The sequence below is a fragment of the Hemiscyllium ocellatum genome, chromosome 12, assembly GCF_020745735.1.
Source record: "Hemiscyllium ocellatum isolate sHemOce1 chromosome 12, sHemOce1.pat.X.cur, whole genome shotgun sequence".
Lineage (NCBI taxonomy): Eukaryota > Metazoa > Chordata > Chondrichthyes > Orectolobiformes > Hemiscylliidae > Hemiscyllium > Hemiscyllium ocellatum.
Genome location: NC_083412.1, coordinates 97422863 through 97436874, shown reverse-complemented (window position 1 = coordinate 97436874; position 14012 = coordinate 97422863). Strand labels below are relative to the sequence as shown.

Below are 14012 nucleotides of genomic sequence, written 5' to 3'. Positions count from 1 at the left end.
AGTGTATCTGTATATCTGTATGTGTGAGTTTGAGTGTATCTATGTATGTCTGTGTGAGTTTAAGTGTGTCTGTGTACTGTATATCTGCGTGTGAGAGTTTATGTGTGTGTGTTTGAGTATCAACATATCTGAGTGTATGTTTGAGTGTGTCTGTATATTTGTGTATGTGTGTTTTTGAGTGTATCTGTATATCTGTGTGAGTTTGTGTGTGTGTTTGAGTGTGTCAGTATATCTGAGTGTGTGTTTGAGTGTGTCAGTATATTTGAGTGTGTGTCAATATATCTGTGTGTGTGTTTGAGTTTGTCAGTATATCTGTGTGTGTCTTTGAGTGTGTCAGTATATTTGAGTGTGTCAATATATCTGAGTGTGTGTCTTTGAGTGTGTGTCAGTATATCTGAGTGTGTGTCTTTGAGTGTGTGTCAATATATCTGTGTGTGTGTGTGTGTGTATTCTCTGTGTCTGGGTGGATGTATGGGCTTTGATTTGTTTTAAGCTATAAATGTCTTTGTTGCGTGTTCCGCCTCTCCAGGATTGTTGGAGCAGTAATATTTGATTTTTTTTGGTCTCTCCCTCTCTCTCTCTCTGTCTGTTTGAACTCTGGGTTGCTCTGGGATTGGCGGTGAGCAGGGCAATGGGAGGATCGCTCCCTGCATTGATCAGCAGTGAGGTGAACTTTCTCAGTGTTCCCCCTCACAAACCGAAGAGCAGCGAGGGAGCCGGGCTTGCTATCAGCCCCCACATACGCTCCAAACTGCACCGAGAGAGAAAGAGGAAGGAGAACAGAGGGAGAGAAATAAGCGACTTCTGACAAAGCTGGATGTGAGCAAGCAGCGAGAGGGAGGGTGTGGGGGGGAAAGTTGCCTTTGTGTTCGGTCGAAAGAGCAGGGATCTGATTACTAATTATTTGTCAGCGACTCGCATATATGTGTGTGGAGAGAGAGAAATTTCAAAGCAAATTAAACACCGGCCTGACACACACAAAAATAATTGGAAAACCCATTCTTGCTCTTAAAAAAAAATACAATGTGGGACTGAGTCCTGAACGTGAAATCTGAGCGAAATCTACACAGTGGGGAAAATTAAACCACAGTTTAAAAAATACTGGTCTCCACTAAGTGAAAGACACAAAAAAGGGTCAAAATTCCTTTTGGAAGCTCAACAAAACAGACAGAAGAAAACCTTTTTTTTTCCCAGAGAGTGAAACTCCGGGAGACTCGTGTGGATTTTTTTCTCTGGCTCGGGCATCAAACTTTCACCCTTTTTATTTGGAGATGTCTTGAATGGAGAGAATTTTGGCTGCTGCTGTTCTTGAGCTGGCTTCGCTGCTGAGAGTTGAGGCGAATCCTGAGTGAATTGGGCTGGTGTTCCTGGGGAGTTTTGGGGATTGTGTGTTGGAAGCGGGAGAGTTTTTTTTCTGGATCTGCAGCAGTCTATGGAGTGATTTAGATTCCTGCCCTCTATTATCATGACCACAGAATTACTCCGTTTCTGCCTGGCCGTTGGATTAATGTGCATGACTTCAGGTTAGTACTCTGTTCCACTTATTTTACACTTTTTTAATCGCGATGAAAGCGGCATGTCTTTAATGTTACACAGACAGAGAGGGAGAGCTGAGATGGTTCATGAAGCTGCCCCAGTGTTTCCGCTTTTGAGTTTGAGGAGATTGCATTCAGAATCCTCGAGACCAGGATATATTTTGTGAACCCTCTTTCTTCTCTGGAATCGCGTTTAATATTTCTCAACTCCCTTCTCAAGTTTCCAAACAGAATTTTCATGTGAATATTTCGCTTCAGTATTGGGACTGGAAGATGGTTTGGGTTGATCGCCCATTGCTGCAAATATTTGTGTGTTTTTGTGTGTGTGTTTAGTGAGGGGAGTGGGTTATAAAAAGAACGGCTTTCCCCCTCTCCGACAAACAAACTAACGAACATCAGCAGCCGGCCTTTCTCATCGAATGTGGACGGAAAATCCGAATCTGAGAGATGTCCCTTTTTTCCGCCTTCACTGTTTTAATGGAGAGATGAAAAGTTTGGAGTTTGCAGTGTTGGGATGAGCTCAGCCCATTCGCTTTGTGCATTGTACGGTTGAGAGCGGACCGCTGGTCCCATCAGAGAGCTAGCTCAGGAACTGTACTGGGCAATCAGTCCCCATTCCAACCAGGTCCAACAGTCAGTGACTTACAGTTCCCCTTCTCTCTCTGACCCTATGTGTCCATGTTGGCGAGTATGTCACTCTCTATTTGCATCTCTCTCTCTCTCTTTCTCTCTGTCTCCCTCTCACTCTGTCTCTCACTTCCAGGGGACCCCCACCCCCTCTCTCTCTTTATCTCTCTTTGTCTCTTTCTGTCTGGGTTTTTTCTCTCTCTCTGATTTCCTACGGCACCCTCTCCTTCAGTCTAACCCTCTCTGGTGGAAGCTTCAAATCTGATTGTCTTTGTTTCTCTCTCTCTCTCCACCTGGGTTGTGTTTAGCTCTCTCTCTCTCTCGCTGTCTCGTTCTCTGATTCTTTCTCACTTTCTCTGGCCCTCTTGTACTTTTCTGTTTTCTCTCTTTCTCTTTTTCTCTGTTCCCTTGTTTCCTGATCTTAGTGAAGCTCTTGTGCTCCCTGTTACTTACTGAGTACACTCAGAGTTAGGCCATTTCGCCCAACCAATGAATGCCAGCATCAATGCTCTGTTCAAAGCTCCTCCTGTCTTCCTCATCTAACCCAATCATTGTCATCACTGAGAGTCCTCCTCTGCTGGTCTTTCCTTACTTCTAAGGCAGTCCCTAGGAATTCTCTTATTCTCATCCTAATGTGGCCTAAAAGTTCAATGTGGTTACTGCTCCCTCATTCAATGGATAGAGAGAGAGAGAGAGAGAGAGAGGGCATGTCAGGAGCATCACCTAGCAGCACCCGAAGCTGAGGTGCTAACCTAGTGAAGCCTCCAAACAGGACGACTTGCATGCCAACAGCATGACCAGCAAGTGATAGACAGAGCTAAGTGATCCCACAACCAATGGGTCAGATCTAAGCTCTGCAGTCCTGCCACATCCAGCTGGAATCAAGGGGTATTGGGGCAAACTCTCTCCTAGTTATAGTCATACCTGAAACATGGGAAGATGGTTGGAGGTCAGTCATCTCACTCCAGGACACCTCTGCAGGAGTTCCTCAGGGTAGTGTCCCAGACCCAACCACCTTCAGCTGCTTCATCAATGATTTTCCCTCCATCATAAGTGGGGATGTTCAGCACCATTCACGGCTGCTCAGACACCAAAGCAGTCCATGTTCAAATGCAGAAATACCTGGACAATATCCAGTGTTCTCTAATTTGGATGTGTAATAATTGCACCACGCAAGTGTCAGGGAATGGGAACCTTCAATCAGAAACAATCTAACCACCGCCTTTGACACTCAATGGTCATTGAATGCCCTACTATCAACATCCTGAGGGTTATTACAGACCAGAAACCCAACTGGACCAACTATATAAACACAGTGGCTACAACACAAGCTAAGAGTATTGCAGTAAAGAACTCTTCTGACTTCTCCAAGCCTGTCCACCACCTACACAGAGAAAGTGAGGACTGCAGATGCTGGAGATCAGAACTTAAAAATGTGTTGCTAGAAAAGCGCAGCAGGTCAGGCAGCATCAAAGGAGCAGGAGAATCAACATTTCCCATAAGGTCTATGCCTGAAACGTCGATTCTCCTGCTCCTTTGATGCTGCCTGACCTGCTGTGCTTTTCCAGCAACACATTTTTAAGCACCATCTACACGGCACAACTCAGGAGTGACATGGAATGCTCCCAACGTTGCTGGATGGGTGCAGCTCCATCAACACTCAAGAACACCACACAAAGCAGCCCGCTTGATTGGCACCATATCCACAAGCATCCAGCCCCTCTGCCACCAATGCTCAGTAGCAGCAGTGTGCACTATCTACAGGATGCACTGCATAAATTGTCAAAGACTGTTAGTCAGCACCTTCCAACCTCATGGCCTCGATCTTGTTGAAGGACAATGGCAGCAGATATATGGGAACACCACCACCTGCAAGTTCCTCTCCGACCCCTCAAAGATGGGGTGGGGGAGGGGCGCCGATGATTCATGTGTGGCTCCAATAGATTAAAGGGGTGAGGTAGTCTATTAATTTTCTTTCACAGTGTCTTTGTATATCCACTGCCATCTATTTTACCCTTTCTGTTTCTCTCTTTGATGGATATCTCTTTTGCTATGTTACTCTTTATATTTAAATTTCTGGGTAGAGTCTTTAAGAAGAACAGGTAGATAGGATAGTGAAGAAGGTGTTTGGTATGCTTTCCTTTATTGGTCAGAGCACTGAGTATTGGAGTTGGGAGGTCATGTTGCGGCTGTACAGGACATTGGTTAGGCCACTGTTGGAATATTGTGTGCAATTCTTGTGAAACTTGAAAGGGTTCAGAAAAGATTTACAGGGATGTTGCCAGGGTTGGAGGACTTGAGCTACAGGGAGAGGCTGAACAGGCTGGGGCTGTTTTCCCTGGAGTGTCGGAGGCTGAGGGGTGACCTTATAGAGGTTTCCAAAATCATGAGGAACGTGGTTAGGGTAAATAGACAAGGTCTTTTCCCTGGGGTGGGAGAGTCCAGAACTCGAGGGCATAGGTTTAAGGTGACATGGGGAAGATTTTAAAGGGACCCATGGGGCAACGTTTTCACACAGAGGGTGGTACATGTATGGAATGAGCTGCCAGAGGAAGTGGTGGAGGTTGGTACAATTACAACATTTAAAAGGTATCTGGATGGGTATATGAATAGGAAGGGTTTGGAGGGATATGGGCCAAGTGCTGGAAGATGAAACTAGACTGGGTTGGGATATCTGGTCAGCACGGCTGTAATTAAATGTATATTTTGGTTCTGTCTTTATAAAAAGGAACACAAATGAAATCCCAAAAATGTTGAGAAATGCAGATCCTGTGAGGGGGAGGTACTGAGTTAAAGGATGATAAATCCTAGGGGCCCAATAATTTACACCCCTGGGTACTTTAGGGAGTGGCTCTTGAACTAGTTGATGCATTGATGGTCACCTTTCCAAGCTGTTTAAACTGTGGAAAAGTTCCTACAGGGTAAGCCCCACTGTTTAAAAAATGGATAGGGGACAGAAATTGATCAGGAACTACATGTCAGGCAGGAAACAAATTGTTGGAATAAACTGGTCTTTTTCCAAGGCCTATACTTATTGGAGTTTGGAAGAATGAATGGGGGTTCTTGAAGAAACCTATAAAATTCTAACAGGATGAGTCAGGGAAAACACTAGAATGATGTTCATGATGACCTGAACCGGGATCACAGTGTAAGGGCACAGTGTAAGGCCATTTAGGACTGAGATGAGGAGAAATGTCTTCTCCCGAGAGTGGGGAGCCTGTGGGATTCTCTACCACAGAAAGCGGTTGAGGCCAAAACATTGAATGTTTTCAAGATGGAGTTAGATTAGTTACAGTGTGGAAACAGGCCCTTCGGCCCAACAAGTCCACACCGACCCGCTGAAGCGCAACCCACCCAGACCCCATTCTCCTACATTTACCCCTTCATCTAACACTACGGGCAATTTTAGCATGGCCAATTCACCTGACCTGCACATTTTTTTCTGAATTGTGGGAGGAAACCGGAGCACCCGGAGGAAACCCACGCAGACACGGGGAGAATGTGCAAACTCCACACAGTCAGTCGCCTGAGGCGGGAATTGAACCTGGGTCTATGGCGCTGTGAGGCAGCAGTGCTAACCACTGAGCCACCGTGCCACCCACTAATATAGTTATAGTTAGATATAATCTTTGGGCTGAAGGGATCAAAGGGTATGGGGAGAAAGTGGGAATAGGGGACTGAGTTGAATCATCAGCCAGGATCATATTGAATGGTGGGGCAGGCCAGAAGGGCCGAATGGCCTCCTCCTGCTCCTATTTTCTATGGTTGTGGGTGACCTCAATGTCTCATCAGATACCGGCCTGTTTATCAGTCTGGTTCTTCCTCTTTCTCTCTTTCTCTCTCTCTCTCTCTCTCTCTCTCTCTCTCTCCATGTCCCCCAACCCCAAAAGTCTCTTCAAGCCTTTGTCCTTTCTTTTCTTCCTGTCTATCACTCTGTCATTGTATGTCTCCTTCACTCTCTATCTGTGACTATTCCTGTTTCACTCTGTCCATCTCACTGTTTCTTATTTTGTTGCTCTCTCTCTCTCTCTCTCTCCTGTCTTAGTCTCTTTTATAGAATCATAGAGTCATGCAGCATGGAATCAGACCCTTTAGTCCAACCAGTTCAAGCTGGACATAACCCCAAACTAAACTAGTCCCACCTGTCTGCTCCTGTCCCATATCTCTCCAAACTTTCCTTTTATTGTCTCCAACCAAATGTCTTTTTAAATGTTGTAATTGTACCCATACCCACCACTTCCTCGGGACATTCATTCCACATACGAACCATCCTCTGGGTAAAAGTATTGTCCCACGTCTTTTTAAATTTCTCTCCTCTCACCCAAAAATGTGCCCCCTAATCTTGTAATCCCCCCATCCTTGGGAAAAGCCAACTGCCATTAACTCTACCGATACCACACAGTATTTTATACACTTCTATCAGGTCCTACTCCAGTGAAAACAGTTGCAGTCTGTCAAGCCTTTATTTATAACTCAAACCTTCCACACCCAGCAACATCCAGGTAAACCTCTTCTGAACCCTCTCCAGCTTAATAATATCCTTCCTATAACTGGGCAACCAGAGCTGGACACAGTGCTCCAGAAGAGGCCTCTCCAATGTCCTATACAATCTCAACATAATGTCCCAACTCTGATACTCAGCAGTATGATCAATGAAGGCAAGCGTGCCAAATGCCTGTCTATTTGTGAACCAACATTCAATGAATTTTGTACCTGCATCCCTAAGTCCCTCTATTCTATGACACTACTCAAGGCCCAACCATATAAGCTTTTCACTTTCCATCTCTGTCCTTTGTTCCCTGTCTGTGCTTCTATCTTGGTCTCTGTCTCTGTCTCTCTCTCTCATTGTCTCTCTCTCTCCCTCTCTCTCTCACACTCTGTCTCAGTCCCTGTGTGTCTTTCTTTCTCTCTCTTTCTCTGTTCTCTCTCATTATGTTTCTCCCTCTGTCTCTGTCTCACTTTCGGTAATGTCATGGTTTCTTGCTATATCTCTCTTTCTCTCATTCTGATACTCACTGTTTCACTGCATTATTCTCATACTTCATGTATTGCTTACTTTGATTCTTGCGTAGTGCTTAATTTTGTTTTGTTTCTGTCTCACTCTCTCTCTCCATTTTGTGTTTTTCTTGAGCCTGCAATGGGATGTTCTGAGAAGATTAGATTAGATTACTTACAGTGTGGAAACAGGCCCTTCGGCCCAACAAGTCCTCACCGACCCGCCAAAGCGCAACCCACCCATTCCCCTACATTTACCCCTTTACCTAACACTACGGGCAATTTAGCATGGCCAATTCACCTGACCCGCACATCTTTGGACTGTGGGAGGAAACCGGAGCACCCGGAGGAAACCCACGCTGACACGGGGAGAACGTGCAAACTCCAAACAGTCAGTCGCCTGAGTCGGGAAACGAACCCGGGTCTCTGGCGCTGTGAGACAACAGTGCTAACCACTGTGCCACCGAGCCGCCCACGAGTGTAGACTGTCTATTAAGGTAGAAGGTATGAAGGTAGAAGGTAGACTGCATCGCACATTCTTCAGTCCCAGTGAACTGGACTCATTCAGTTCCTAATAAAGAGCTTATGCCCGAAATGTCACTTCTCCAGCTCCTTGGATATTGCCTGATCTGCTGTGCTTTTCCAGTACCACAGTCTCGACTCTGAAATCATTCAGTCCCAGGTTTTTCTGACATTGGGATTCTGTGGGTTTTCAGCAGATTTTATTCCACAGTTGTGCTGAGAAGGCCAGTGAGTGTCATCACAACATTGCACTGAAATAATATCAACAGGTACATTGGGATGTGCCGCTGTTTCTGCATCACACTGTCCCTCACAGTGTCTGGCATGGTGTCATGGTCTCTGTGTTTGTGTGACTGCCCACACCCCAGGGTGTTTACAGAAATGGTCATTCAGTCCCTTGACTCCACAAGCAATTCCACTCCCTCTCCTCCCCCAAGAGTGACCGGGAACCTTCAGCGACTGACTGCGTGTCATTTTAGTGTACGCGTTGCCCTGGGTAACTTTCCCTGTGGGGCTCTCTGAAACACTCCTGCTGATGTACAGACACCATCGCAGTCTGAATGCCTCCTGAGGCAAAGGTACATGTTAGACTCACATGGAGTTGGAGTCCAGGTTTTGCCTTACAGCAGAAAACTGGCACAACAGAAACTCCTCTGTCAAACGGTTTCGATGCTAAACAAATCTATTAAAAAGAAAAATGTGTGTATCTTGTTCCCAAATCCTCTCCAGAGGGCAATGTCTCTCACCATGGGAACATAGCCATGAGCACCCATCACCTTCTACAAACTCAGTGGAGTCTACCTTAGTCTCCTTCAAGGAGGTCAGTTATTGAGTGTGAAAACTAGGCAAACTACACTGCAATGGCTGCGAACCGTGTGTGTGTGTGTGTGTGTGTGTGTGTGTGCACGCGCGCGCATGACTGCATGTGTGAGTGGGTGTGTGCACAAGTTTTGTGTGTGTATGATTGTGTGGGTGGGTGAGTGGGTGTGTGCATGATTGTGTGTGTGTGTGTGTGTATGTGAGTGTGCGTATGGGTGTGTATGTTTATGTGTATGCATGGGCTGGTAAATGTATGTGTGCCTGCATGTGAGCGTGTGCATCTGTGTGTATGCATGTCAGTGTGTTCACATGTGTGTATGTATGTTTATGTGCATGTGTGTGTCCATGTATGTGTTTGTGAGTGTGTGTTTATATGTGTGTCTGTGTGTGTGTATATGTGTGCATGTGTATATATGTGCTTGTATATATGTGTGCACGTGTGTGTCTGTTTGTGAATGTATGCATGTGAATATGTTTCAAAGTGTGTAGGGACATGTGTTTGTGTGTGTTTGTGAGCGTGTGAGTGTATGTCCGTGTGTGTGCGTGCATGCATGCATGTGTGTGTGTGTGTATGAATACGGCTGTGTGTATGTCTGTATGTGTTCATGTGTGTGTGTGTATGTTTATGTGCGATGCCTATATTATAAAATAACTTGGGTGCAATTTTCTAACAACACAGAACAACAGAATTTGCCAGTGATGGAGGTCAGTCGGTATTTAAGTTACAGGCAGTGACCCAATGGGATGGGATTCTATTCCAGGTCAGGCTGACCCGCTGGACAGCACCTTCTCCTGCTCACTTCACAGATAGCTGACAAATGGACTTTGTGTCCATTTCATGCAAATGAGCCAAGAGCATGGCACTGTGATAAAGTCATCTTTCACAGAGGATCTCAGATAGCACACCCATTCAGCGTACTGAGACTACTCTCACACTGTGGCTCAGTGGTTAACAATGCTGCCTCATAGTGCCAGGTTTGATTCCACCCTCGGGCAACTGTCTGTGTGCAGTTTGCGCGTTTATCCATTTCTGTACGGGGTTCCTTCGGGTGCTCAGGTTTCCTCCCACACTCTAAAGACGTGCAGGTTAGGTGGCTTGGCGATGGGAAATACAGGGTTGCAGCAGAGTTACAGGGCTGAGTCTGGGTGGGATGCTCTTCGGAAGGTCTGTGTGGACTCAATGGCCTAAATAGCCTACTTCCACACAGTCCATGAACACAGTCTCATTGCCAGATATGATGGGAACACTGGCTTATCGGTGAGACTGTTTAACCAGGCAGACGCAACCCAGTTCCAATGTGTCAGGATTGACTGTAACAAATTTTGGGAAAAGGCCACTCAACACAAAGCAGAAACTGCAAACCAAACCACAGAGACCTTGTTCAGGGTGAGGTATTAAAAGGACAGTGCAGGCACAGCTTTAAACTTTGTATAACCCCGTGCTGTCCCTGTCCTGGGAGTGTTTGATGGGGACAGTGTAGAGGGAGCTTTACTCTGTATCTAACCCCGTGTTGTCCCTGTCCTGGGAGTGTTTGATGGGGACAGTGTAGAGGGAGCTTTACTCTGTATCTAACCCCGTGTTGTCCCTGTCCTGGGAGTGTTTGATGGGGACAGTGTAGAGGAAGCTTTACTCTGTATCTAACCCCATGCTGTCCCTGTCCTGGGAGTGTTTGATAGGGACAGTGTAGAGGGGGATTTCCTCTGTATGTAACCACATGCTGTCCACGTCCAGGGACTGATGGATTTTTGATACAAAACATGAAACGAAAGAATGTGTGAAAATCCGGCGAAATAATCAGCAGAGGGGAAGTTGCAGTTTGTGCATGGAAAACTCTCCACATCTGTATCGAGTTCCTGGACGGGAATACAGATGAAGGCAGATATATGTGGTTTTGAACAATGTTTGAACAAAAGTTGCAGTAAAAAAATGCTGAAGAATCCAGCTTTAAAAATAAACAGGGAATATTTCAGCCGTAGTTGCAGTCCCCCCACAATTAACAGGAGAGGACAGTGCCATGCAAGGGGAGCTGAGGGAAGGAGTGTGGGAGATGTGGAGATGCACTGGTAAAACAAGGGAGAAGAGTGACCCTCAGAAAGTGCAGCACTGCCTCAGTACTGACCCTCTGACAGTGCAGCACTCCCTCAGGACTGACCCTCTGACAGTGTGGCACTCCCTCAGTACTGACCCTCTGACAGTGCGGCACTCTCTCAGTACTGACCCTCTGACAGTGTGCCACCCCCTCAGTACTGACCCTCTGACAGTGCAGCACTCCCTCAGCACTGACCCTCTGACAGTGCATCACTCCCTCAGTACTGACCCTCTGACAGTGCAGCACTCCCTCAGTACTGACCCTCTGACAGTGTGGCACCCCCTCAGTACTGACCCTCTGACAGTGCAGCACCCTCTCAGTACTGACCCTCTGACAGTGCATCACTCCCTCAGTACTGACCCTCTGACAATGCAGCACTCCCTCAGTACTGACCCTCTGACAGTACAGCACTCCCTCAGTACTGACCCTCAGACAGTGTGGCACCCCCTCAGTACTGACCCTCTGACAGTGCAGCACTCCCTCAGTACTGACCCTCTGACAGTGTGGCACTCCCTCAGTACTGACCCTCTGACAGTGCGGCACTCCCTCAGTACTGACCCTCTGACAGTACAGCACTCCCTTAGTACTGCTGTGGAATGCTGACTTGTCTCCTACCAAACTGAGAGTGAAGGAGGACAGACACAAGTGGAAGGTGCAGAGAAGGAATCGATGGAGGACAAGTGAGGAACAGTGAATGCAAAAACTAGAAAGAGAGCTCCAGACAATAACAGGTTCAGTGCAGTAACAGATTAGGACTGAATTGAAATAGACGATGACATGCAGCCCCTTTAGTATTCCGTCTTTGCTCCAAATATTCAATCTTACAATGACCCAGTTGTGTCCATGGATGCATCCAACAGCTTTATGATTCTGATCGTGTTGGTGTAAGCCCGTAACAGATCAGTGTAATTCACTCCACATTGACAGCTTGTCCTGGGTTCACTTGTACCTCTTAACCTCTGGACAAAGTGTCTTAGATTCATCAAGTCACAGAGTCACCCAGCAGTGATGTTGGGGGGACTCTGTTGGACTGGGGTGGACAAGGTCACATGACACCAGGTGTAGTCCAACAGGTTTATTTCCTGAAGAAGCGCTTATGCCCGAAACGTCGATTCTCCTGCTCCTTGGATGCTGCCTGACGTGCTGCGCTTTTCCAGCAACACATTTTTCAGCTCTGATCTCCAGCATCAGCAGTCCTCACTTTCTCCAGGTTTAATAGAAAACACAAGCTTTCAGAACACTTCCTCTTCACCAGCTGAAGTCACCTGATAAAGAAGCAGTGCTCTGAAAGCTTGTGATTTCAAATGTATCTGTTGGACTATAGCCTGGTGTAGGCTGTTTTCTGACCTCCTATAGCAGTGAAACAGACCCTTCCACCCAACGACTGCAGGATTCCCACTCTGAGCTCGTCTCACTTGTCTGCATTTGGCCTATATCCATGTGAACCTTTCCTATCCATTTACCTATCCTCATGTCTCTTAAATATTGTCATTGTACCTGTACCTCCCACTTCCTCTGGCAGTTCATTCCACACATTAACCATCTTCTGTGTGAAAAAGTTGCCCCTGAGGTCCTTTTTAAATCTTTCTCCTCTCACCTTAAACATATGCCCCATAGTTTTGAACTCTCTCATCCAGGGAAAAGACATTTGTTATTCACCCTATCTCTGATCCTTAAGATTTTATAAACTTCTATAAGGTCACCCCTCAACTTCCTACGCCCAGGGGAAAAAAAATCTCCCAGCCTGTCCTGCCTATCCTTATAACTCAAACTCCCCAGTCACAGCAATATCCTGGTACATTTTTTCTGAACCCTGTCCAATTTTGTAATAACCTTCCTATAGCAGGGCGACCAGAACTGGACACAGTATTCCAAAAGTAACCTTCTTTACAACCTCAACATGACGTTCCAACCCTACACCCAATGGCCTGAGCAGTGACGGCAAGTGTGCTAAACACCTTCTTAACCATCCTGTCTACCTCTGACACAACTTTCAAAGAAATGTGTACCTGAACCCCTAAATCGCTCTGTTTTACCACACGATCCAGGGCCCTACCATTAACTGTATAAGTCTGGCCCTTATTTGTTTTGTCAAGATGCAATACCTCGCTTTTATCCAAATTAAACTCCATCTGCCACTCCCTAGCCCATTGGCCCAGTTGATCAAGATATCTGTAATCTGAGAAAACTTTCTTCACTGTCCACAGTAAAGGTGACTTCCTTCCCAAAGACACCTTGTGGAAGGTCTGATGTGGAACATGTCTGACTTCAATGTCCTGTGAAAACCATTTGACAATCCTAAACTCTGAAATCCTCATTTTCATATCTGACCCGTGAACTCCAAATTTCCACTCTTGAACTCTAGGTTCTGAGCCCTAACCCCTGACCCTTGAATCAGACTGGCCTGAACTAATGCCAGGTGCAAGTACTTGAGGCAGGAGCAGGAATTTGAAAATGTTAGATTGTGTGTGTGTGTGACTGTAGTTACATGGAACATCAGTATCTGATCTGTAAATGATGTGGAGGAGCCAGTGTTGGACTGGGGTGGACAAAATTAAAAATCACAGAACACCAGGTTATATTTGGAAGCACTAGCTTTCTGAGCGCTGCTCCTTTATCAGATAGCTACTGAAAGCTTGTACTTCCAAATAAACCTGTTGGACAAAAACATGGTGTTGTGTGATTTTTAACTTGATCTCTAATGGGGGAAGGCAGCCTCAGTGTAATACACTCCCTGAAGCACCATCCAACAGAAAGGAAATGATGGCTGTGATTCCACATGTACATCAGTCAGGGGACAGTAAGTGATCTCGGAGTATTCTGGAGAAAGGGAGGTGGAAGGAGAGGTAAAGAGAGGTTTGGAATAATGACATGGAGGAGAAAGTGAGGACTGCAGATGCTGGAGATCAGAGCTGAAAATGTGTTGCTGGAAAAGTGCAGCAGGTCAGGCAGCATCCAAGAAGCAGGAAATTCGACATTTCAGGCATAAGCCTGATGAAGGGCTTGTGCCCGAAACGTCGAATTTCCTGTTCCTTGGATGCTGCCTGACCTGCTGCGCTTTTCCAGCAACACATTTTCAATAATGACATGGATACTAGCTATCATCCCTCCCACACCTACAATTGGTCCCCTCAAAAATCCACTTCGAGGGGGGTATATTCTCCTTTATGTAGCTGTTTACTGTCCCCTGGTGAGTATCTGCAGCAGACTGACCTGGTCACTGTGCCTAACCACCCCATACTCAACTCGAACGCTACCTTTGTTTCCTTCTGCTATTAATCCTGGTGTGCTGCCAGCTAATGAACAGTGGAAAAGAAGGTGAGCTCTGAGATAGGAAGGGATCAAACTTGATTAAGTGCTGTTTGACTTGGAGCTGCTGTACTAAATCCCCTTATCATGACGGGAGATTGTACACAGAACAAGG

The 14012-nt window shown here is 46.2% G+C and overlaps 1 protein-coding gene across 2 annotated transcripts in view; it reads left to right on the top strand.

Annotated features, from left to right (window-relative positions):
- The first annotated feature begins 615 nt into the window (after positions 1 to 615).
- Positions 616 to 14012, top strand: part of robo1 (roundabout, axon guidance receptor, homolog 1 (Drosophila)) — a 364449-nt gene continuing 351052 nt past the window's right edge. For both annotated transcript variants that reach the window (XM_060833868.1, XM_060833867.1), the window contains exon 1: positions 616 to 1523. In XM_060833868.1, the coding sequence (XP_060689851.1) occupies positions 1466 to 1523 (58 nt within the window). In that variant the 5' untranslated portion in view covers positions 616 to 1465. The remainder of the gene's footprint in view (positions 1524 to 14012) is intronic.